The sequence below is a fragment of the Ylistrum balloti genome, unplaced genomic scaffold, assembly GCF_031769215.1.
Source record: "Ylistrum balloti isolate Yb309-2 unplaced genomic scaffold, AGI_CSIRO_Ybal_v1 Utg370554, whole genome shotgun sequence".
Lineage (NCBI taxonomy): Eukaryota > Metazoa > Mollusca > Bivalvia > Pectinida > Pectinidae > Ylistrum > Ylistrum balloti.
The window spans coordinates 657,261-682,101 of record NW_026782349.1 but is presented as its reverse complement, the minus strand read 5'-3'; the positions used below and the strand labels follow the sequence as shown (position 1 = coordinate 682,101).

Sequence of the window (24,841 nt, the reverse complement as noted above, 5' to 3'; positions counted from 1 at the left end):
CTGAAATGGCATTTAGGGCTTAATTTTCCAGGTGATAACTGCACCCAGGTGAAGGCTGACAATGTTGTTAATTTTCAGGTATTTGTTTCCAACATTGAATATTGGCAGTTCCTAACCTGTATACCTAAGAGAACACAGGGACATGTAACTTACTAGAGATAAACAAAAATCAGATATTAGAAGTTTCAATACTGTATCATAATATGTAATGGGCAGTTGACTCTAACAAAGGTATGTGTAAGCTTTACTCAATGTCTATCATTAGTAAGGGGCAGGTAACTCTATATGGAGGTATATAAAAGGGTAGATAACTCTGATCACACCCAGCCACAAGATGTCTTTGAAGGAAGTATCTAAAAGAGTATGATATCACAGTTAAAAGGGGCAGATAACTATATATGGAGGAATACAAGGGTAGATAACTCTGATCACACCCAGCCACAGGAGGTATTTGTAGGATGTATATAAAAGGGTATGATTTAACAGATAATAGGGGCAGATAACACTTTATGGAAGTTTATATCCAGCCAAAGGATGTCTTTATAAGAGGTATAGAAAACGTTATGATATAAAGATAAGAGGGAAGGCAACTCTATGTGTATACATGGGTAGATAACTCTGATTATATTTAACCACAGGGTGTCTTTAGCAACTAGCTACTCCAGCATCAACAACAGAAGGTTTTGATAGGCACCCTATCATCCTACAGATTCCCTTAGGATTTTATTACTTTTGAATTTCAACGTTCTTAAGAAATGAAAATCTTACAATACATGTTACTATTAGAAATTCAATCACAGCATGTACCAGTATTTTCACATTAACAGTGCCTCAAAGTGCCTTCTTTGGGGTTGATTTAGGAAAAGTCTTCAGCAACTCAAACTACAGGAGCATGCACTGAGCTATAAAGGCCTGCAGTCTGTGAGAGTCTAACAAAATATGTACATCATAATCAAGTGTGAACACAAGGAGAGCATATGTGTCAATGCTGGTGCTAGATATAAGCATATTCATAGGTTTGAAAAGGTATGTCAATGTTTTGAGACATCAAATGATGACGTTTTATCATGTAACATTTCATGGCAAATTCTTGAAATTCCATGAATACTGACAGAATTCGTGTACTAATGTACTATGTCATAGTTAATTAATTTTCATTGTAAAAAGCTTGCGTAACCATGAATCCTATCCCTGTCTCCATATAAATAGCTACCATAAGCAAAGTAGCATCCGCTTGTTAACACAGAATATTATAGATCTTTAACCAGCGAGTGTATGATTGTGGGTGTGTATATGGATTGTAAGCATTGCCACGGTACAACCTTAGAACTCTTGATTTGTAAACCTATACTTATAACTACCATTACAAAACATTAAACACAAGATTTATGCATGATCATATTTAACCTGTCCAGCTTTTCTTCAGTAAAATACAACATACAATGCATAGAATTTTTGTCACAGGGGAGACAATACAATCAGAATGTTAACATGCTTCTAAACACTGAAAATTACATAGAATCATCAACTGTTTATATTTTTTCTTACATCATTGAGCTTAAGGGGATGTTGCTTTAGTATAAACAGCTATATTTAGTGTAGGGGGTGGAAAAATCAGCTGCTATCATCACTACTTATCTGGTACTGGAAGATGGGCAAGTGTGCAGGGCCAGAGTGGGGTACTCAAGGGTGGGGCCTAATGTGGTGGTACCAGTGTGTGGGAGGCAGTGCAGGGGAAGTAGAAGCTGTGGAGGGAGATGTTATGTGTTTATGCCTTCATAACAGCAGCAGCTGTTCACACTTGGACCACAGCAGCAGATACACAGTAGGGTAGCCAGTATAACTTAGTTATGTCAACTAAAGGAGTTATTAATGGAAACAATCTCACAATATGCTTTATCACTTATAGTGTTTCTCCCTGTAGGTACCCTTAATTTAATCTATTAAAATGTAAAATCATCTTCTCTCTCAGTCGTAATAGAAAGCATTTGCTTGATTAAAAAAAACAAATCCAAACAAGATGGCTCCTGCATTGATCTTACCTGTGTGGTGAGACATCCATCACGCTCGTGTTGAATTCCACACTCACCCATGCACACAGCTAAGATATATTAATTCTTCACAGACATATTTTCATCATATAAATGCAACAAGCTACTAAAGCTATGTATTTACCTTCCGCTGGCTGTAAGCATAGATAAACGATAAGTATATATACTTCAGGTAATTAAAGTCATGTGACATGCCCTACGTAAGGTCACATGACAATTCTACATTAAACCACATAACAAGCCCCTTTCAAGTCCTATGAGAAGCCCTACATTCAACCACCAGACTAGTACTATCTCACACAGAGTCTAAACCCAGACAGAATATTCTGACTGCCACCATATCCCCATTCTACCTGCCTTACAAACTTTTCTTCTGTAGTTCTCAAAATTTCATTTGTAACATGTATTGTGGGAACACATCACATATATTTTTTGTCACTCGACATCCAGCTACACTGATCTTTCAATTTCCATTTAAAACATTCATAAAGTATGTTACTTTTGAGTCTTGGATTTATGATAATGACCTATGATTTGTATATTTGCTGAAATTAAATGAAAATTTGTGATAAACTAGTGTATTAACTTGGAACAAACAGTAAGAAAAGAATCCGCCCTCCTCAGACCACAACCATTGACTCTGTTTAAGTATACACAACATTTGACCAGATATCCCTAGTATATGAAACTTGTTTTTCTCACTTTTTAACAATATCAAGATTCATCAAAATCACTTACATCAAATAGAATTACATGTAAATACATCAAATAGAATTACATGTAAATATTTTAACAACATCATATTATTCCCCAGTAAGCAAATATCTGGTAACAAACTAGTATCTGTCCTCTCCCATTAATTGTCAGATTTAAAATGTTCACTTCTGGCCCATTTTTGGTTAAATAGAAGAACAGATTTGATTATAACAACATTTTTGAAGATGAATAAATATCATTCCTTCTTTCAAGAAAACATATGTATATTGTTAGTACAGTGACTTTCTGTTGGTATATTAATTCCTTATAATCTTTACTTACTGGTTAGTTATCATCATTACACCATAAAGCTGTTAGTGAGAGCTCATCAACATATCAATCATGTGCAGAGAGAACCAGCATGGGGAAGGGTTTATAAATGTTCCTATCAAATTTGTATCTTTTATCGATATGGAGTTCAAACATATACAACATTGAAAATTGAAGAAAAATATAAAAAAAATTAACACTGAATAGTTTTATAAGAAAAAAATCATGCCAAGATTTGTATATCATAATCATGTGATAATTCTACGTAAAATTACTACAGCTAATTAAGTAAATGTATCCTGAGGTATAAAACCTGCTATTTCTAAAAAAAAAAGAGGATAATCTGTGCTATGAATAGCACTGGGATATCTTCAATGCTACTGAATCTGTAACATTTCCTTACAAAGAATGAACCAGTATGGTTAGTCTTCATTATCAATGATTCAAATGTTGTAGAATTAAGTGTTTAAATCTAACACTAGTCTAAGTGTTTATTTCTACGGCTTGAGGTACAACAGTAATTACTTGTAAATATTTCCTCCTACTAGCTAGTGTTTATCACATCTATCATACTGAAAAGAACTTAATTATTAACAAAAGTTTTAAAAAGTTATTAGTGGTGGAGCTGATTATAATTAATAGAGTGTCGAGGGGCCAGGGGTCTAGAGGAGAGGGTGTCTCACCCCCTGAGTATCCGCCACTGAGGGTCCCCGTGTCAGCTCGCTGTGAGATCTCAGAGAGCCTCTGAGTGGAGATGTCTAGCAAAGCTACAAAAGGAACTGAACCGTGATCATCTTCATCCTGGGCTGTAGCTGTCACTGCTGGCTGGCAGCGGAACTTTTCAAAGGTTTTCAAAACATGTATTCCAACTGTCGGCTTGCGGCCAAACTGACGATGGTCCCTCACACGAACATTCATAGGTGGCATGTACAACTCTTCTCGGGGCAACATCTGCAGACAAGCAAAAATACTTGTACAATCTTTTATGATAGTGTGGCAGGATCTATAATTATAATATTTGTATTGAATTGTCTCAGTATTGTATTAGTCTTATTTATTAGTTTCGTTTATACTGTATGCGTCTAAGTGTTTAGTCTAGTTTTCGTCTGCTTATATCGTATTGTTTGGTCATTGGTCAGTTTTGTCTTTGTCTTACGTCACAATCTTGTGTCTTATTTGATTGGCTCTTGTCCATTTCGCGCTTTTTGTTTGTTCCAGTCATTGTCTGACTGGACAGTGAGGTGACCAGAGAAATTGTAAAGTCGTGCGGGTGAATATCTGCAAACCTCATGTATAACTAGTTAATCTCTTGTCACCTGCAATAAAAACCAGGTTAATGGTTGAGAACTTACGAAGGTGTTGTTGTGGTGTTTTGCCCATAACCCGACCCAGTAACAATAGGATCGTAAAAATATTGTCTAAATTTTATTTTTGTATTTTTTTATTGAATTTCTACAAATGAATCAATACTATAAAAATTTACCGTAATTTTAGTAATAAAAGTGACAAACAGAAATCCGACATCAAAACTGAAACTCATAATACAATCATTTGTAATCTCCTGATCAAACAATGATACGGAATTATATACCAGTATCTAAATATAAGCTTTTAATAGGATAATTACTATTACAAATATAACACTGTAAAAACTATCAACTATTTCTATGTTCAAACCAACCATGGATTATCATTTAACTTAACTGGCTTAGTATCTTGGGGAAAATTTGACAGCCAGTTTCCAGAAAAATCAATTCAAATACATTATATTATACATATACCGTAATATTATTACAGTCTTTGAGCTAATGACTTCTCTGACACAAGTAAAGCTAATTCTTATGTAAAATTCTTATCTGAGTAATTTGATATATGACCATTTATCTTACCACATCGAAGAAGAGAACAGATTCCTCAAAGTTCGGGTTTTTCTTCGTGTTTTTGATGACCTTGGATGAGACCAAGTGGCCACCACATTCAAACTCAATACTAGGGGAGGTAACTGCTGCCAGCTGGAACTTCTTCATATTCCTCACCCCCCAGCACAGCACCTATTAAATGAGATTTTCACAGTTAATAAATCGATATTAGCATCAGATGACATCATGACATATCAAACTGATCAAGTTAAAATTTGCAAAATTGATGAATGAAATTCAATTTTTATTATTTTTTGTTCCAATCCAAAGTTACCAGCCCATCACAAAAAAGTAATACTCCAGTAAAGATCAAACTCACCTCCACACCAGTTCTCTGCATAACAGGTCGTATACCATTGGGAACAAGGAACAAGTTTCCTTTCTTTGGAGGCAAGAATGGCAGATCACCCCCTCCAAGCTACAAAATGGATCTCAATTATTAATTATCAAAAATATAATCCTCTTGCTAAATATGAAGATATGACAACATACAAACAATGACAATGTAACTGTCGGTAGTTTTTCTGGTTTTGTATCTTAGAAACAGTCAAGTGAGGACTGTGTCCAGAGAATGGGGCCATTCAGTGGTGTACTTGTAGTGTCATCACACTGAAATATCATAGCCTGGACATAGTAGCATTATAGACATCCAGTCAATCATTGTCTGGAACTAATCACTCCCCAACACAATATATTAAACTGCTGATTATCAAACAGAAAGGAGAAAGCAACAGAACCCTCCTTTATCAGATATTCAGCACTCCTTAACACCATATCTTTCACAGCTGAACATCACCAGAGACAAGAAAGTAATATCTTTTCTTTTGTTGGGTCCAAGGACAGAAGCCTCCTCTAGCAGACATACCTCTATATACAAAATTAGGTAAAAATCAGACAATATTTAAATTTCGACCAATAAGAAGCCACCACTTGCTCAGCATAGATTACATAACAATAAAGCCTCTTCAAGCTGAACATTGAAGAGAGACAAGAAAGAACCATGCCTCATTTTGTCTGGTCCACGGACAGAACACGCCTTTTACAGACATTCAACACTCTCTAACACTACATCTTTAACATGTGAACATCAACAGAGACAAGAAGAGCAATCTTTTATTTCATCTGGTAAAAGCCTCCATTAGCAGACATCTGAAATTAAGTCCAAATGTGATAAAAGACATTTGGAAACACAGAGTGCGGTAGAACAAAATGTGTTACAACAGGTAAACAGATTTATACTGTAAACTTTGAATTCAGAAAGAAGGGAGTATGTTGATCAATCCTAAAACCTTCAGGGTTATACATACAGTTGTCTTTTACAACATAACAATGGGAACCTTTAGGACATCATTAGAACACAAAAGTTCATCTTACAAAGGAAAACTACAATGTACTGGGGTATTTATTATTATGTTAACAACATAGAACAATTATTGGTTTAGCTTAAAATATCACTTCAACCAATATTTTTCCAAAGTGTTCAAAGAAAGTATTGAGTTAAAACAAAACTGATATAAAAAACACAAGCAAAACGAAAAAAATGTGTAAAAACTTTGCACTGTGATATGACAAATTTCATAAATTTTCTTAGTTCAAATGACAATAACTCTGTATAAAGGTATAAAGGACCTGAATGTAAAACAATTTAATAAAATGGCACGTGGAGTGACAGTAAACAGTTAATCTTAATTAGATTGAATCCATCAAGGAAGGATAACAGATCATAATATATTTATCTGCATGCCTGACAAAAACTACAAGGAAAACTGAGGCGGGCCCAACAGCCAGATAATAAACCTATAGTTGCCCCCGTCCCAGGGCTTCTCTAGTACATATTAATAAACCTATAGCCTCCCCAACTCCAGGGCTTCTCCAGTACAGACTACTAAACCTATAGCCTCCTCTACCCAAGGGCTTCACCAGTACAGACTTATAATCATATAGCCTTCCCTACCCAAGGGCTTTACCAGTACAGACTACTAAACATATAGCCTCCCCTACCCAAGGGCTTCACCAGTACAGACTTATAATCATATAGCCTCCCCACCCCAGGGCTTCACCAGTACAGACTTATAATCATATAGCCTCCCCACCCCAGGGCTTCATCAGTACAGACTAATAATCATATAGTCTCCCCACCCCAGGGCTTCATCAGTACAGACTAATAATCATATAGCCTCCCCACCCCAGGGCTTCATCAGTACAGACTAATAATCATATAGCCTCCCCTACCCCAGGGCTTCACCAGTACAGACTTATAATCATATAGCCTCCCCACCCCAGGGCTTCATCAGTACAGACTAATAATCATATAGCCTCCCCACCCCAGGGCTTCATCAGTACAGACTAATAATCATATAGCCTCCCCACCCCAGGGCTTCATCAGTACAGACTAATAATCATATAGCCTCCCCACCCCAGAGCTTCACCATTATAAACTAATAATCCTATAACTTCTCCACCCCAGGGCTTCACCAGAGGAAGATTTTTTTAACCTATATCCTCCCCCACCACAGGCCTTCACAAGTACGGACTACTAAACCTATATCCTCCCCCACCACAGGCCTTCACAAGTACGGACTACTAAACCTATATCCTCCCCCCACCACAGGTCTTCACAAGTACAGACTGATGAACCTATATCCTCCCCCACCACAGGCCTTCACAAGTATAGACTGATGAACCTATATCCTCCCCCCACCACAGGTCTTCACAAGTACAGACTGATGAACCTATATCCTCCCCCACCACAGGTCTTCACAAGTATAGACTGATGAACTGTTTTTTTTTCCATCACCTTTTGTTGCAACAAGAATGTGAAAGACATAAAAAATAAGTAAAGCTGTGCATGATGCATTCTAATGTGATTTGGTAGACCTTGAAAGTCTTGTTTAATTCAAGTAAATGAATTTTAATGAAGACTCCCCTAACACCACACTGGGATCTCCCAGGTGTTTACACCAACCTTTCTATAAGATGCTTTGCCATTGCCAGGAATCTACAGTAATCACTTTTCTAAATCAAATGCTTTCTCAACAGTACATTTATCATTTATACAGATCCTATTCTGGACACTGTAAAAGTGTTATTTTTGAGCATGGAACACCAGTGCGAAATACATCAAATACATTCTTATTTAATCAATACAGGAAGCTGCAGTCTGTTTCCTGACTTCAGTGAAGAATACATAGCTTTTTTCTTCAAGCTTTTGGTAAAACTACAAAAATTTGAACCTCTGAAATAATCCACATTTACCATAACAGTAGCTGAAATGATTCCTGAAATAGTTTACTATATTCAGTTATAATCATAGTTTCATTTCTTACTTTATATTTTCCTCTTTGATACTGCATACTCAAAACCTTTCTTTCTATTCAATTTTCTTTAAATCAATTTATAACATGAAAAAAATTAAACTATCTAGTATCCTCACCAGGAAGAGCTCGAAGGCGGCCAGAAGCTCCCCTCCCTCCTCATTTCCTCGTCTTATGTCATACCACTGTAGGACTGGCATTCTTGCATCACTTGGATCCAGCTTTACCATTGGTGTGGCTCGTGCTCGACCCAGGAACTCATTGGACCCCTAAGTTAGGAAGGGAGATAACAAATATAACCACAACTATATGACAAAATGAACCATTAGCAGTTATTATAGCAAAGTAATTTTGTAAAGAAATTTAGTTTGAAATATGAATGTATATTAAGAAATGTGTGCTGATGCCTATGTAACACTTGTTTGTTCCATTTTATCTAATATCTAGCTAAATAGGGTCTACCCATCTGACCTCTATCTGTTATTAAGTATAAAAGAAAGCCCTATCATGGGTATAATTGTCACTCTTCATACATTCCCCTGTATGTATACACTGAAACTACACTGATACAAGGAAACTGTATTGGACTTTATTACAACTACAAATCTACTCAGAAGATTTCCCTTCAACAAGATAGTTTTCAGTCTCTTAACGGAGGTTATGGATAGAAGACTTTTGAAAAAAATATAACTGCTTTAATTTCTAAAACTATTCTCGACAAAAAAAGCCCTATTCACGAATGCATGGTGTTTTTTATTGATAATTGGTAGCTTATTGTGAAGTGGCAAGACAATTACACCAAAAAAAGGGGAGAGGATTTTTATAAGGGAAAGCGTTTTTTATCAGCTGAAAATAGGATACAGACCCAATTGTCATACAAATTTCGCTTTAACAGATTCTTCTGTGACTGGGTTTAGAAAAGTTTTGGCTCATTATCCCTGACTAAACCAGTATTCTGCATGCCAAGTGTTTCAGTCTGTCTTGACATCAGTAAAAAGTTTCTATCCCACAGATAGAAATAAAAGTCACACAATACCTGTAACATACCTTACAAGGTATCTGTACTTACCAACTTGTCGTGGTCAAAAATCTCCACAAATATCTCTGGTGGCTGAGTCTCAATGGTTTTGGGATCTCCATAAATCTCAAATTCTTCAAAGATGATAGTTTGATCCCAGGTAGGGCAAAGAGACTTGTGGATCTTTTCTGTCACTCCACTCTGAGTCAGCAGTGATATCCGTGCATATGGATCTGGAATGTTCAACTCATCACATGAGCAAATATATACTTACTAATCTATAACCCTTACTTCCATATGTTACCCTCCAAATTGTTCACTGCTGTCGAATGTGTGCAGTTCAGGTTTTCATATAATCTTGTTGAGGAAACACTAACATATATACAGAGTTTAAATATAATTATATTGATTAAATTTTGAATGTTTCATTACAATATAAGTTGATTAAGATATCGGGTTATTAACACGACTGGATACTTACCAGACAAACCTGACTCATCCCCAGCTAACAGATCTCGGGCTTGGTAAACATATGCCCTCAGCTGGTATTTGTAGGATTCTATAGGAACAAAAAGAAACTACTATTGTCAAGTAATGCACAGAAGGAGGAAAATCAAAGCTGCAGATAAACATTTCAGTGGTCTCAGGGCCCAGGGTGACAATATTACTGCAAAAGGTCACCGCCTAACTAAACTGTTATAAATTTCATAAGATAAGGTCAACACCTTACTGTTGAAGGTCAAGGTTACCAATCAATTATCAAAACTCAAGGTGAAGATCACAAGCTTCCTATCAAAACTGAAGGTCAAAGATAAGATTTCAAGGTCACAAACTTTTTTTTTCTGATGTGAAAGTCACTTACTGTCAAAGGTGAGGAACATCCTTGGAGCTGTCAGTGATGCTACACCGTCCTTATCATCGTCATCCTAAAAACAAATAAACATTCGGTTACAAAAATCACTACCACAGCACATTAGAAAAATAATGCCTGGTTTACTTACACAGTAATTAAACACAAATAATCCTTTAACTTTTTGATGTGTTTTAAAACCTTAAAATACAAAATATCAAACTCGCTTGGCTTGGATGCCTTCACAGATTGTCTATAAACAAATACAGAGTCTGATGTTATGTACAATTTACTAAACAATCTCTCCGTCTGTGTCCATACTGTTAATTACTAACGAAGGCCCTTGCATGCTGATCAAATTCTTAGAGTCCCATATTACATCTTCTTGTAAGTTACATGAAGCCATATCATAAACAAGCATGGCGGTCGTTTCAGAATTTGACCTATTACCCGCTGACCTATCGATCCCAGGATGCAAAAGGCTATTGTAAACCTCTGCTATGGCTTTGAAGTTACCGCTAAAGTCCAGAAGATATTATTGTGATTCATATCAAGATGTATGAGTAATTAAATCCACGAGAATGTTATTTTCATTTCAATTATCAAATCATTCTGTATATGTGACGGGGAGGTACTCTTAAAAAAAAAAAAAATCAATACTGTCTCGTACTGGTGCTACCTATTTCCTTTTTTCACCCACATATAAGCCGCAATGCATGCCTCGCTAGGAAAAAGGTGCAGCTTATAATTCAGAAAATATGGAACATCCAAACAGGAAATATAAGTGCTAATTAGTAAATATCTGATTGTTCTCAACTTTGAAGTTTGCAGACAACTCAAAATCACTAGGATGGAATCAACATCTGTTCTGAAATTGATTTTTTAAGTACAGATCTCTTACATCTGTCTGCATGCTGAAGAAGCAGCTTGCCCCAGGTGTCTCTGCCACCATCTTACGGTGCCAGCGACGGCGGCGAACCATGTCCATTGTGTGCTCCTTGCAGTGGAACTTCATGTTAAAAAGAGGAGCATACTCCCAACCATCAGCTTGTTCTTGTGACTTCTTCATCTGTTAACATAAACACAGTGAATATCAGAAACTCTCATGAGAGGATCCTTATGGCCCAACACAGTTGTACACTTCTCTGACAACAATTCTTTTAACTTGTACAGAACATTATACAATGATGTAGAACTAGTTTGAGATGATTAAACTTCAGTAGTTCTTTTTAGGATTTAGGACCAAAAGCAGCAAACACCCAAAGACTAGCGAACCACGCTGACAATTGAAATACAAATAGTAAATTGTAATTAAAATGTAAAACTTCACATCATTAACAACAAGTTAGCAATAAAATGTATAAAAATATCACCATTCCAAAGAAATCATATCATATAAAACAGAACTTTCTGTAATAGGATCGAAAAAAGGGAAACAATTATCAGATCTACAAATTACTCCAAGATGTCACTGAAATATACAACTTCATCAGTCACTATGATATGTTGGACAAGTGTCACAGCTAATGTTTTACTTTATACACAAAAAGAATGCAAAACAAATAAAAACAAAGAACAGAAATATTGAAACCATTTGGGTACAATACAAAAACTCAATAAAACATGCTGTCAACCATTACTTCAAATTAAGTCAAATTTTAGGCAGATGATTTATATCAAACACATATTGGAAATAGTTCACCAGCATAATGCATACACAACAAGTTAATGACATATAAACAACAGACTTAACAAGAGTATCCCAGGTATACCAAGAGTATCACAGGTATACCAAGCGTATCACAGGTATACCAAGACTATCACAGGTATACCAAGAGTATCCCAGGTATACCAAGAGTATCCCAGGTATACCAAGAGTATCACAGGTATACCAAGCGTATCACAGGTAATTTTATATTCTGAATGATCAGTACTATTCATTCCATCTGAATTTATTTTAAAACGGGAGGAAACTTGCAATGACCATAGACTGAAGGAGGAAACCAACTTGTGTTGAAGGAATAAGGGGAGACAATCCAATCTTGTTTCAGGATTGGCTGGAAACAATTCAAGCTTACATATGACTAACAATGGTCTGTATAATAGGATCAAAATGGGACAAAAACAACAAAAGATTACCATAAATCTGCAGACAAAAAAGGACTGTCAATAGCGATAAAACTAAAATGTATCCAAGATTTAATTTGAAAATCAGATAAATTCTGAGGAAAACCGATTCATGCAAAGGAAAGGGATAAATGAATATGGATAAACTTACCTTCTTCTTAGTCTGTAAGTATGGCACAGGGTCAGTGAGTTCAGGGTATAATGTCATAGAACAGATGTTATTGAGATAAGGGTAATTTACTCTAGTACAAAGGGGGTGAATTCAGGGTAATTCACTCTAGTACAAAGGGGGTGAATTCAGGGTAATTCACTCTAGTACAAAGGGGGTGAATTCAGGGTAATTCACTCTAGTACAAAGGGGGTGAATTCAGGGTAATTCACTCTAGTACAAAAGGGGTGAATTCAGGGTAATTCACTCTAGTACAAAGGGGGTGAATTCAGGGTAATTTGCTTCAGCATATGGTCCAATGAGTTCAAAGTGATTCATGACAGTTTATGAGTTCAGCATATTTTATCATGGCAGGGAGGTGGTATGTTTGGGGTAATCCAGAACTGCAAAGTACTGAGCGAGTCAATGGCAATTTATGACAGTAACAGGTTCAGTGAGTTCAGGGTGCTTCAGGGCCATATATAGGGTTCAGTGAGTTATGGGTGATTCAGGACCATATATAGGGTTCAGTGAGTTCAGGGTGCTTCAGGGCCATATATAGGGTTCAGTGAGTTATGGGTGATTCAAGGCCATATATATGGTTCAGTGAGTTCAGGGTGCTTCAGGATCATATATAGGGTTCAGTGAGTTATGGGTGATTCAGGGCCATATATAGGGTTCAGTGAGTTATGGGTGATTCAGGACCATATATAGGGTTCAGTGAGTTCAGGGTGCTTCAGGGCCATATATAGGGTTCAGTGAGTTCAGGGTGCTTCAGGGCCATATATAGGGTTCAGTGAGTTCAGGATGCTTCAGGACCATATATAGGGTTCAGTGAGTTATGGGTGCTTCAGGGCCATATATATGGTTCAGTGAGTTATGGGTGCTTCAGGGCCATATATATGGTTCAGTGAGTTCAGGGTGCTTCAGGGCCATATATAGGGTTCAGTGAGTTCAGGGTGCTTCAGGATCATAAAGAGTTCAGTGAGTTTAGTTTAGTTCAGGACAATTCATTACAATACAGAGGTCAGTGAGTTCAGGGCCATTCAGTACAATACAGAGGTCAGTGAGTTCAGGGCCATTCAGTACAATACAGAGGTCAGGCAGTCCAGGATCATTCACTTTATGATACAGAGTTGGTGAGTTGTGGGTAATTTAGTTCAGCACATAAGGGTCAATAAGTTCAGGGTGAATCAGTACAATACAGAGGTCAGGGGGTCCAGTCATTCACTATATAGTACAGAGTTTGTGAGTTGTGGGTAATTCAGTAAAGTATAAGGGTCATTCTGTGAGTTAAGAGTGATTCAATACAACACAAGGATTTGTGAGTTTTGGTTAAATTAGTACAGCACAAGTGTAATAAATTCATAGTAGTTTTACTTCAGTACAAGGGTCAAGAATTATAGAGCCATGTGCAGGTGTTTGATTTAATCTTTCTTGTTCCATTTGTACACAATGGTACAATGCAGTAGTGAACAGGCATCAAGCACACATATCTAGCATTCCAATGTTTAATTCAGATTACCAGTTTCAGTCTTTCCTGCTTGTCCTGTTGATAATGAATTATGCCAAAGATCTGTATTGCTATACAACATAACTTCCACCTACTGACCTTGACATTGGCCAGTTACAAAATAGGATGGAACTGTTTAAATCACTGAGTTTTTTTGTTGGGGATGGGGATATTGGGGTGTAAGTGGGGAAGAGTTCCTCTAAGAATCTTCTATTTTCCCTACATTATAATCTTCTATTTTCCCTACATTATAATCTTCTATTTTCCCTACATTATAATCTTCTATTTTTCCTACATTAAAATCTTCTATTTTCCCTACATTATAATCTTCTATTTTTCCTACATTAAAATCTTCTATTTTCCCTACATTATAATCTTCTATTTTCCCTACATTATAATCTTCTATTTTCCCTACATTATAATCTTCTATTTTCCCTACATTATAATCTTCTATTTTCCCTACATTAAAATCTTCTATTTTCCCTACATTATAATCTTCTATTTTCCCTACATTATAATCTTCTATTTTTGCTACATTATAATCTTCTATTTTCCCTACATTATAATCTTCTATTTTTGCTACATTATAATCTTCTATTTTCCCTACATTATAATCTTCTATTTTTGCTACATTATAATCTATTTTCCCTACATTATAATCTTCTATTTTTGCCATTATAATCTACATTATAATCTTCTATTTTTCCTACATTAAAATCTTCTATTTTCCCTACATTATAATCTTCTATTTTCCCTACATTATAATCTTCTATTTTTGCTACATTATAATCTTCTATTTTCCCTACATTATAATCTTCTATTTTTGCTACATTATAATCTTCTATTTTCCCTACATTATTCTTCTATTTTTGCTACATTATAATCTTCTATTTTCCCTACATTATAATCTTCTATTTTTGCTACATTATAATCTTCTATTTTCCCTACATTATAATCTTCTATTTTTGCTACATTATAATCTTCTATTTTCCCTACATTATAATCTTCTATTTTTGCTACATTATAATCTTCTATTTTCCCTACATTATAATCTTCTATTTTTGCTACATTATAATCTTCTATTTTTGCTACATTATAATCTTCTATTTTTGCCATTATACATTATAATCTTCTATTTTTGCTACATTATAATCTTCTATTTTTGCTACATTATAATCTTCTATTTTTGCTACATTTTCCCCCTACATTATAATCTTCTATTTTTGCTACATTATAATCTTCTATTTTCCCTACATTATAATCTTCTATTTTTGCTACATTATTCTTCTATTTTTGCTACATTATAATCTTCTATTTTTGCTACATTATAATCTTCTATTTTCCCTACATTATAATCTTCTATTTTTGCTACATTATAATCTTCTATTTTTGCTACATTATAATCTTCTATTTTTGCTACATTATAATCTTCTATTTTCCCTACATTATAATCTTCTATTTTTGCTACATTATAATCTTCTATTTTCCCTACATTATAATCTTCTATTTTCCCTACATTATAATCTTCTATTTTTGCTACATTATAATCTTCTATTTTCCCTACATTATAATCTTCTATTTTTGCTACATTATAATCTTCTATTTTTGCTACATTATAATCTTCTATTTTTGCTACATTATAATCTTCTATTTTTGCTACATTATAATCTTCTATTTTCCCTACATTATAATCTTCTATTTTTGCTACATTATAATCTTCTATTTTTGCTACATTATAATCTTCTATTTTTGCTACATTATAATCTTCTATTTTCCCTACATTATAATCTTCTATTTTTGCTACATTATAATCTTCTATTTTTGCTACATTATAATCTTCTATTTTTGCTACATTATCCTTCTATTTTCCCTACATTATAATCTTCTATTTTTGCTACATTATAATCTTCTATTTTTGCTACATTATAATCTTCTATTTTTGCTACATTATAATCTTCTATTTTTGCTACATTATAATCTTCTATTTTCCCTACATTATAATCTTCTATTTTTGCTACATTATAATCTTCTATTTTTGCTACATTATAATCTTCTATTTTCCCTACATTATAATCTTCTATTTTTGCTACATTATAATCTTCTATTTTTGCTACATTATAATCTTCTATTTTTGCTACATTATAATCTTCTATTTTCCCTACATTATAATCTTCTATTTTTGCTACATTATAATCTTCTATTTTTGCTACATTATAATCTTCTATTTTCCCTACATTATAATCTTCTATTTTTGCTACATTATAATCTTCTATTTTTGCTACATTATAATCTTCTATTTTCCCTACATTATAATCTTCTATTTTCCCTACATTAAAATCTTCTATTTTCCCTACATTAAAATCTTCTATTTTCCCTACATTATAATCTTCTATGTTCCCTACATTATAATCTTCTATTTTCCCTACATTATAATCTTCTATTTTTGCTACATTATAATCTTCTATTTTTGCTACATTATAATCTTCTATTTTCCCTACATTATAATCTTCTATTTTCCCTACATTAAAATCTTCTATTTTCCCTACATTATAATCTTCTATTTTCCCTACATTATAATCTTCTATTTTCCCTACATTATAATCTTCTATTTTCCCTACATTATAATCTTCTATTTTCCCTACATTATAATCTTCTATTTTCCCTACATAAAAATCTTCCTTGTTCCTTAATTAAGTCTCCATTTCCAGCACTGTTGAAAGATGTAACAATTAATATAAACATGTTTTTTTACCACAAAGTTTAAAAGCAAGAACATCTAGAAGGAGAATAGTAATAACTACACCATTGATTATACTTTCTGTTGCAGCAATATGTTACCTTTTCTTTCTGTTTCTTTGGATCTTCGACCAAACGTCGTGTACGTATCCATCGCCGACGACGACAGAGGTGGTATCGCTTCTCAACTGGACCATAACCTGCCATCGTAGCCTCTACGCAGTACTCCCAGCCTGGTGGATGGAAAAACTTGATCATAGTCACAAACTTTAACAAGAAAATCTTAGTTCTAAAAAGAACCCTTATACAACTACATGTAGGTAACATCATTACAGACATTCTTAATCAGTAAAGGTCAAGGTAACCAGAGACATTTTCAACAAAGATACAGATCACTAACAACTAAATAATTCTCTAGTCAACCATGGTCAAGGTCGCTAGCACATACCATCCTCATCAACAGCTCGACTAAGGTCAATTTCCCATTCATCTTCCCACACCCAGCCTGGAGGGAGGTGTGTCTCTCCTCGAGACAGACACTTGTCACCTTTCTGGAACAAAAGATAGGTAACAAGTAGACATTAAATTCTAGGATAATTCCAATCATACGTATCTGTATTTCACAGGTCTATAGAATTATTCAACATGTACATAAACAATGGAAAATATACAACAAACAAATAACACTTTTCTTTGTATATGATGTGGCTGATTTTCACTTTGTTTTACTCTGTTGCCTACTGGAACCTTATCTGAAAACTGATTTGTTTTCCTGTTTAATCAAAAGAAAATGAAAACTGACCACATCTGCCCAAGGAGTAGTGGCCTCGCCCCAGCTTCCTCCAGGCATACGAGAATGACACTCGTACACGTCCTCCATGTATACTTTGTGTCCTGCATCCTTATCAAACAGCATGCTAAAAATAGAGGGGATAAAAATTGACACATTTACCAATTCACATGTAAGAATCCTATTATTTTGCAGAAGTTAAGAAATGTATTCTTTTCTAACAGATTCAATGTAAAAAAGTCCAAACGGACTAAACTAAAATCTTCAATATCACCACCAAGCTTGTGTCTCCAACTTAATTAACTCAGTTAACAGAGAGGACTACAACAGTTGAGAGACTACCATAGCTAGATATAAAGAAATAGCCCAGACTGCCATATAGTTTTTTTATTAAAATCAAATATTTGGTCAGAGTTCTGGTTTCTAAAAAAGTCTTAAAAACTAAAAATATGAGCAAATAAAAGGACAGACTCGCATAATATTCACCATCTGGCACTCTGATATGATTACTATACAAATATACAATGCAGTTTCATTAGAGATCCTAATGATTTTGTTTTATATATTTATTTGCTGAAGCGAAGTTTCTTTGTTGAAAATAGAAAAAAAAAGTAAATTTCTGTTTTTCAGAACAATTTACTAGACATGCTCCTGATTAGTTTTACATTAATAGCAAATTGACAATTAAACGTCAACACATCTGGTACATGTATGATGACATCACCACCTGACATTTAACTCTTAATTAGAAAATAAGATTAAAAAAAATATACAAAAAGAAAATCTGAAAAAGGATGACTAGAATGAGAACTGGAGTACCACAACAACAACAGTATTAAAAATTGCTAATGAAATTATAATCATTGTTTAAATAAAAAAAAATTATATATTTAATGAAAACTGTGTTTATTACATCTTCTGTTATCATGCTTGACTTAAAGAAATGAACAGACATCAAATTACCTTTGACACAAGGTAAAAATTCTTGATAAATACTAAAAATGATAAAAATATGAAACATAGAACAAAAGCTTGAGACTGACCGCTTAAGAAGAAAGATAAAAGGTAAACAGAGACAATGATAGAAAATACGAGTATTAAGAAAAGAGTGGTTAGTGATATGTTGTACCTGATACTTTTCCATGCAGAAGTGAAATAAATGAAGAGTTTTAACAATGATGATCAGGATCAATGACAGAGCAGCTGATTTCTACTACTGAAACAAAATTCTGTAGCTCTGTATGATATAATTCCAATTAAGTGAACTCAAATGATGTTTTTCTGAATCTTTTTTATATAACCACAATAATGGAATCAAAACTGTGGCTCTGAAATATCCCTATTACACTATTTGAGTGAACTAAATTAATATTGCTATAGATGTTTTCTTTATAACTCTACTAAGGTAAACAGAGATTCTGTAGATATTTTCTGTTTCACTTTATTTGGATGCACATTTCTCTTCATGCAAAAAAAACAGTGAAATGCCAGACAAACAACATGGTTTCTAGATAAAACCACAGAAAGAATGATATGGCATATTAGTACATTGCAATACATATCCTGTCATTGCCATATGTTGTTTTAGTAGAATATATCTTGTCACCATCAGCACTACTTGGATGAACTGATATGCTGATATATGATGTAATTTTTACAATGTGACAGCCCTATAACAAGACATGTGACCTGCTTCCTCAGAGATTTTGTATGACAGCCCTATTACACAATAAATGGCCTGTTCGTCAGAGATTTTGTACCTGTGACAGCCCTATAACAAGACATGTGACCTGCTTCCTCAGAGATTTTGTACCTGTGACAGCCCTATAACACAAAATATGGCCTGCTTCGTCAGAGATTTTGTACCTGTGACAGCCCTATAACAAGACATGTGACCTGCTTCCTCAGAGATTTTGTATGACAGCCCTATTACACAATAAATGGCCTGTTCGTCAGAGATTTTGTACCTGTGACAGCCCTATAACAAGACATGTGACCTGCTTCCTCAGAGATTTTGTACCTGTGACAGCCCTATAACACAATATATGGCCTGCTTCGTCAGAGATTAGTACCTGTGACAGCCCTATAACAAGACATGTGACCTGCTTCCTCAGAGATTTTGTACCTGTGACAGCCCTATAACACAATATATGGCCTGCTTCATCAGAGATTTTGTACCTGTGACAGCCCTATAACACAATACATGTGACCTGCTTCCTCAGAGATTTTGTATGACAGCCCTATTACACAATAAATGGCCTGTTCGTCAGAGATTTTGTACCTGTGACAGCCCTATAACATGACATGTGACCTGCTTTGTCAGAGATTTTGTACCTGTGACAGCCGTATAACACAATATATGGCCTGCTTCATCAGAGATTTTGTACCTGTGACAGCCCTATAACATGACATGTGACCTGCTTTGTCAGAGATTTTGTACCTGTGACAGCCGTATAACACAATATATGGCCTGCTTCATCAGAGATTAGTACCTGTGACAGCCCTATAACAAGACATGTGACCTGCTTCCTCAGAGATTTTGTACCTGTGACAGCCGTATAACACAATATATGGCCTGCTTCGTCAGAGATTTTGTACCTGTGACAGCCCTATAACATGACATGTGACCTTCTTTGTCAGAGATTTTGTACCTGTGACAGCCGTATAACACAATATATGGCCTGCTTCATCAGAGATTTTGTACCTGTGACAGCCCTATAACACAATATATGGCCTGCTTCATCAGAGATTTTGTACCTGTGACAGCCCTATAACATGACATGTGACCTGCTTCATCAGAGATTAGTACCTGTGACATCCCCAAATCACATGACATGTGACCTACCTGAGTTCAGGACTGATGTACCACTCACTGTCCCACCTCCAGCCAGGCGGAGGTTCAAATTTCTCTTTCTTCAGGGAGACCTAGTGGACGGGTAAGAAATACATTCGTCAAACAACAGAGAAGTGTGACCTTAGTGTTTGTCCACATGAAAGTCAGAAGTCCTTCTAAATCTACCAATACCTTCACTGTTGTAACCAACCCTTTTTCATTAAATGTCTCTTTACCTTCCTTTAAATCTTTAGAGTAAAAAATCACATTTAGTGTTGAAATAATTATCAATCATTTTCAGAAATGTGAGTACAACCTAACAGCCATATTTTTTACACCAAAAACCATCTGCAGAAAAAACATTTCCGAGACAAATATATAAAAAATTTACTGTTGTTTAATGTTTACCGTTACCTCTTGTCTGATGTATCTGACACTTTTATACTGACCTTGCCTTGGCTGTCTGACCATTTGGGGCGCCCCAGTGGTCCTTTGTTGGTCCAGCCCACAATTGGAATACTGATCTCGTTTTCATACTGTAAATATACATCATGAATATGACAAGAAATTCTTTATATCATCATTCCTATCACAACTGAATAAGAACTATTGTACCAACTGAATAAGACATGAATCAGTTTTATTAACTAAGATGTTGGTATAGAAAATTTATTTCTGGTTAACTCGAAAATAATTATAGGAGTCCCAAAATTTACATCCAAAAGTTTGATTTAAGAATTTAAAATCTCAATCTTACACCCAAGTTATTTTCCTTCAAATCTACATCTAAACTAAATCTTTTAGAAAAAAAGTAGACGCTAACACCAATATGAGACACAGACACTAATAGTGGCAGTGACACCAACATCACTGATGTCACTGATGCCAACACATGACACTGACAGCATCATGTGTCACTGATAGCATCACATGTCACCGACACCAACAAATGTCACTGACATCAACATGTGTCACTGACACAACCACATATCATTGATGTGACATTGATGCCAACATGTATCACTAACAACAACACATGACACTGACACCAACATGTGTCACTGACACCAAAACAGGACACTGACACCAACATGTGTCACTGACACTAAAACATGACACTGACACCAACATGTGACACTGACACCAACATGTGTCACTGACACCAAAACATGACACTGACACCAACATGTGTCGCTGACACCAAAACATGACACTGACACCAAAACATGACACTGACACCAACATGTGTCGCTGGCACCAAAACATGACACTGACACCAACATGTGTCACTGACACCAAAACATGACACTGACACCACTGGGTCACTGATGACAACAAAGTTGCACTTCAGTCATGTTTTAACTCTTTACTTAGTTGTGGCATTATATTTGCTCTTCAAATACAGATTAATTTTAACAAATAAGAGATCCAACTTACTGTTTCTGCAAACACAGCCAGTTCACCTTCAGTCTGCATTTTGTGCCATGCCTTCTCCTCGCTCTGGAGACCAAGCCAGATCCTCACTCTTATCAGAGCCGGAACATCAAACTTCTTGTCCTTGATTGCTTTATCTCCTGGCAACTGCAAACAGTAATTTCAATTCATTACATGACCAATGTTGTCACCTGTGACTTCAAAACACCACATGACCAATGTTGTCACCTGTGACTTCAAATCATCACATGACCAATGTTGTCACCTGTGACTTCAAAACATCACATGACCTAGGTCGTCACCTTCAAAACATCACATGATTTATGTCGTCACCTGTGACGTCAAAACATCACATGACCAATGTCCTCACCTGTGACTTCAAAACATCACATGACCATTGTCGTCACCTGTGACTTCAAAACATCACATGACAATTGTCGTCACTTGTGACTTCAAATCATCACAGGACATATGACTACATTCGTAGAAACATATCTACTACTACAAATCTCCTTATTCTTATATATTATGTTTTTTCTCTACTGAGGTTAAAATTTCCTTAAAGAGGGTGCAGAATATATTATGAACTTAAATAAAATATTTCTGAATGACCAATCACTTCATAATTTATCTAGACAATTAACAAGTAAATTTACAACATAATGACTTTTTAGGAACCTTAAAATTTCACCACAGTAAATATGTGACCAGTGTTACTCTGATCTCATCTAGAGGATATTTTGAACACTGAAAGTAATTGAAAGTCAGAAGTCACCAGTTTGATCTCTAGCAGACTTATTGATATAAATAATGACCACTGTTACACAATGGAAGTAAAAATTTTACAGGCAGATTAGTTACCTGAAGACAAATGGACTGAAGCTTGCCACAGTTACGACCCACATAGTTGGGGTCGGTAGAGTACAGGATCTCATTAGCTGGGATTCGATGATAGGCTATCCTCTTTTCTCCACTAATCATCCACAGTATCACGTCTGGCATGCTGTTCTGAGGCTGTTAACATTATGAATATTTATACAAACTACAACGTTTCCAAGAATTCTAATTCATCCATGACGCAACAAAGCATTTCATTAGTCAAAAATTTACAATATAGATATGATATATTGTGTAAACACAGGAAACATCAACACTTAAACTGTTACAAGATTCATGTAAAATTAAGGTAGAACTAACCTCCTGTGCTAGGTTTTTGATCATTTGTAGGAAGTTCTCGGCTTCGTTCAGTGCCTCAGCGACATCTGTGGCATGCTCTCTCAGCTGTCCTGCCATTTCCCCGATGTTTGCCAGTTCTGCTGCACGGTACTGTGCAGTCAACTGGTCCAGTTTGTTGGGTGTATGACGAGCTGGCTTAGGTTGTGGTAATGGTTTCCTATCAAATAAAGGAACAGCTTCTAAATGACAGCTACAAGAGTAGGCATGGTGATAGCTGGGTAGAGATGGTCATTGAACAGTAAGGACAGTGTTAGCTGGGTAGGGATGATTACTGATTAGTAGGCATGGTGATAGTTGGGTAAGGATGGTTACTGATTAGTAGGCATGGTGATAGCTGGGTAGGGATGGTTACTGATTAGTAGGCATGGTGATAGCTGGGCAGGGATGGTTACTGATTAGTAGGCATGGTGATAGCTGAGAAGGGATGGTTACTGATCAGAAGGGATGGGGATAGTTGGGTAGGGATGGTTACTGATTAGTAGGCATGGTGATAGCTGGGTAAGGATGGTTACTGATCAGAAGGGATGGTGATAGCTGGGTAGGGATGGTTACTGATTAGCAGGCATGGTGATAGCTGGGTAGGGATGGTTACTGATCAGAAGGGATGGTGATAGCTGGGTAGGAATGGTTACTGATTAGCAGGCATGGCGATAGCTGGGTAAGGATGGTTACTGATCAGAAGGGATGGGGATAGTTGGGTAGGGATGGTTACTGATTAGTAGGCATGGTGATAGCTGAGAAGGGATGGTTACTGATTAGTAGGCATGGTGATAGCTGAGAAGGGATGGTTACTGATCAGAAGGGATGGTGATAGCTGGGTAGGAATGGTTACTGATTAGTAAACATGGTGATAGCTGAGAAGGGATGGTTACTGATCAGAAGGGATGGTGATAGCTGGGTAGGGATGGTTACTGATTAGTAGGCATGGTGATAGCTGAGAAGGGATGGTTACTGATCAGAAGGGATGGTGATAGCTGGGTAGGAATGGTTACTGATTAGTAAACATGGTGATAGCTGAGAAGGGATGGTTACTGATCAGAAGGGATGGTGATAGCTGGGTAGGGATGGTTACTGATTAGTAGGCATGGTGATAGCTGGGTAGGGATGGTTACTGATTAGTAGGCATGGTGATAGCTGGGTAAGGATGGTTACTGATTAGTAGGCATGGTGATAGCTAGGTAGGAATGGTCACAGATCAGAAAGGATGGTGATAGCTGTGTAGGAAGGGTCACAGAGCAGAAGGAATGGTGAAAATCCAGGTAGAGATGGATAGCTACATACCGGCAGTCCTGAACTAGCTGTTCTAGAAGTGATATCAGCAGCTGGGCAAGTTCTGGGGTTGGCAGTTTTGCCTTCATTCCGATCTTAACTTGCTCAATGTTAGCTTCCTGCAAATTAACAAATGACTGTAACAGTAAATTTCTTTTTCCTTTTTCTTAAACTTGTGTTCATACATCATTGTTATTTAGACACCAACTAACTTCAGATGCAATAGAATGGTATCAAATGGAAAGGAATAAAACACAAGGATTTCACAGCATATTATGTACAGTAAAACTGATTTATCTACAACGTAATGATCCACAGAGTACTGAATAACTTACAAGCTTATCGACGATGCCTTGAAGGAGGTTGAGGGCCTCCAGTCTGAAGGAGATATCCTCCCAGTGAGAATCGACCACTACACATGGCTTGGTGGCACCCCACGGCAGGAAGGAATAGTGACAGCCATCAAACACAGCATTGGTGGGCTGGGTTGTCGAGGAACAAGGCAGCACATTGTCATCCAACTTGTTACCATAGTTACCTGTTCAAAAATGAGCACAAAAATTGATTAAAAATTCAT

The 24,841-nt window shown here is 35.9% G+C and overlaps 1 protein-coding gene across 1 annotated transcript in view; it reads right to left on the bottom strand.

Annotated features, from left to right (window-relative positions):
• LOC132556223 (myoferlin-like) overlaps positions 1-24,841 on the bottom strand; it is an 81,430-nt gene that overhangs the window by 18,823 nt on the left and 37,766 nt on the right. The window contains exons 19-37 of the mRNA XM_060220616.1: positions 24,600-24,802; positions 24,277-24,383; positions 22,957-23,152; positions 22,621-22,773; positions 21,763-21,906; positions 20,775-20,861; positions 20,338-20,417; positions 17,505-17,619; positions 17,151-17,253; positions 16,805-16,935; positions 13,979-14,002; positions 11,080-11,247; positions 10,191-10,254; positions 9,810-9,887; positions 9,380-9,561; positions 8,430-8,579; positions 5,316-5,414; positions 4,967-5,128; positions 3,863-4,028 (exon numbers count right to left, since the gene is read on the bottom strand). Of these exons, the coding sequence (XP_060076599.1) occupies positions 3,863-4,028; positions 4,967-5,128; positions 5,316-5,414; positions 8,430-8,579; positions 9,380-9,561; positions 9,810-9,887; positions 10,191-10,254; positions 11,080-11,247; positions 13,979-14,002; positions 16,805-16,935; positions 17,151-17,253; positions 17,505-17,619; positions 20,338-20,417; positions 20,775-20,861; positions 21,763-21,906; positions 22,621-22,773; positions 22,957-23,152; positions 24,277-24,383; positions 24,600-24,802 (2,412 nt within the window). The remainder of the gene's footprint in view (positions 1-3,862; positions 4,029-4,966; positions 5,129-5,315; positions 5,415-8,429; positions 8,580-9,379; positions 9,562-9,809; positions 9,888-10,190; positions 10,255-11,079; positions 11,248-13,978; positions 14,003-16,804; positions 16,936-17,150; positions 17,254-17,504; positions 17,620-20,337; positions 20,418-20,774; positions 20,862-21,762; positions 21,907-22,620; positions 22,774-22,956; positions 23,153-24,276; positions 24,384-24,599; positions 24,803-24,841) is intronic.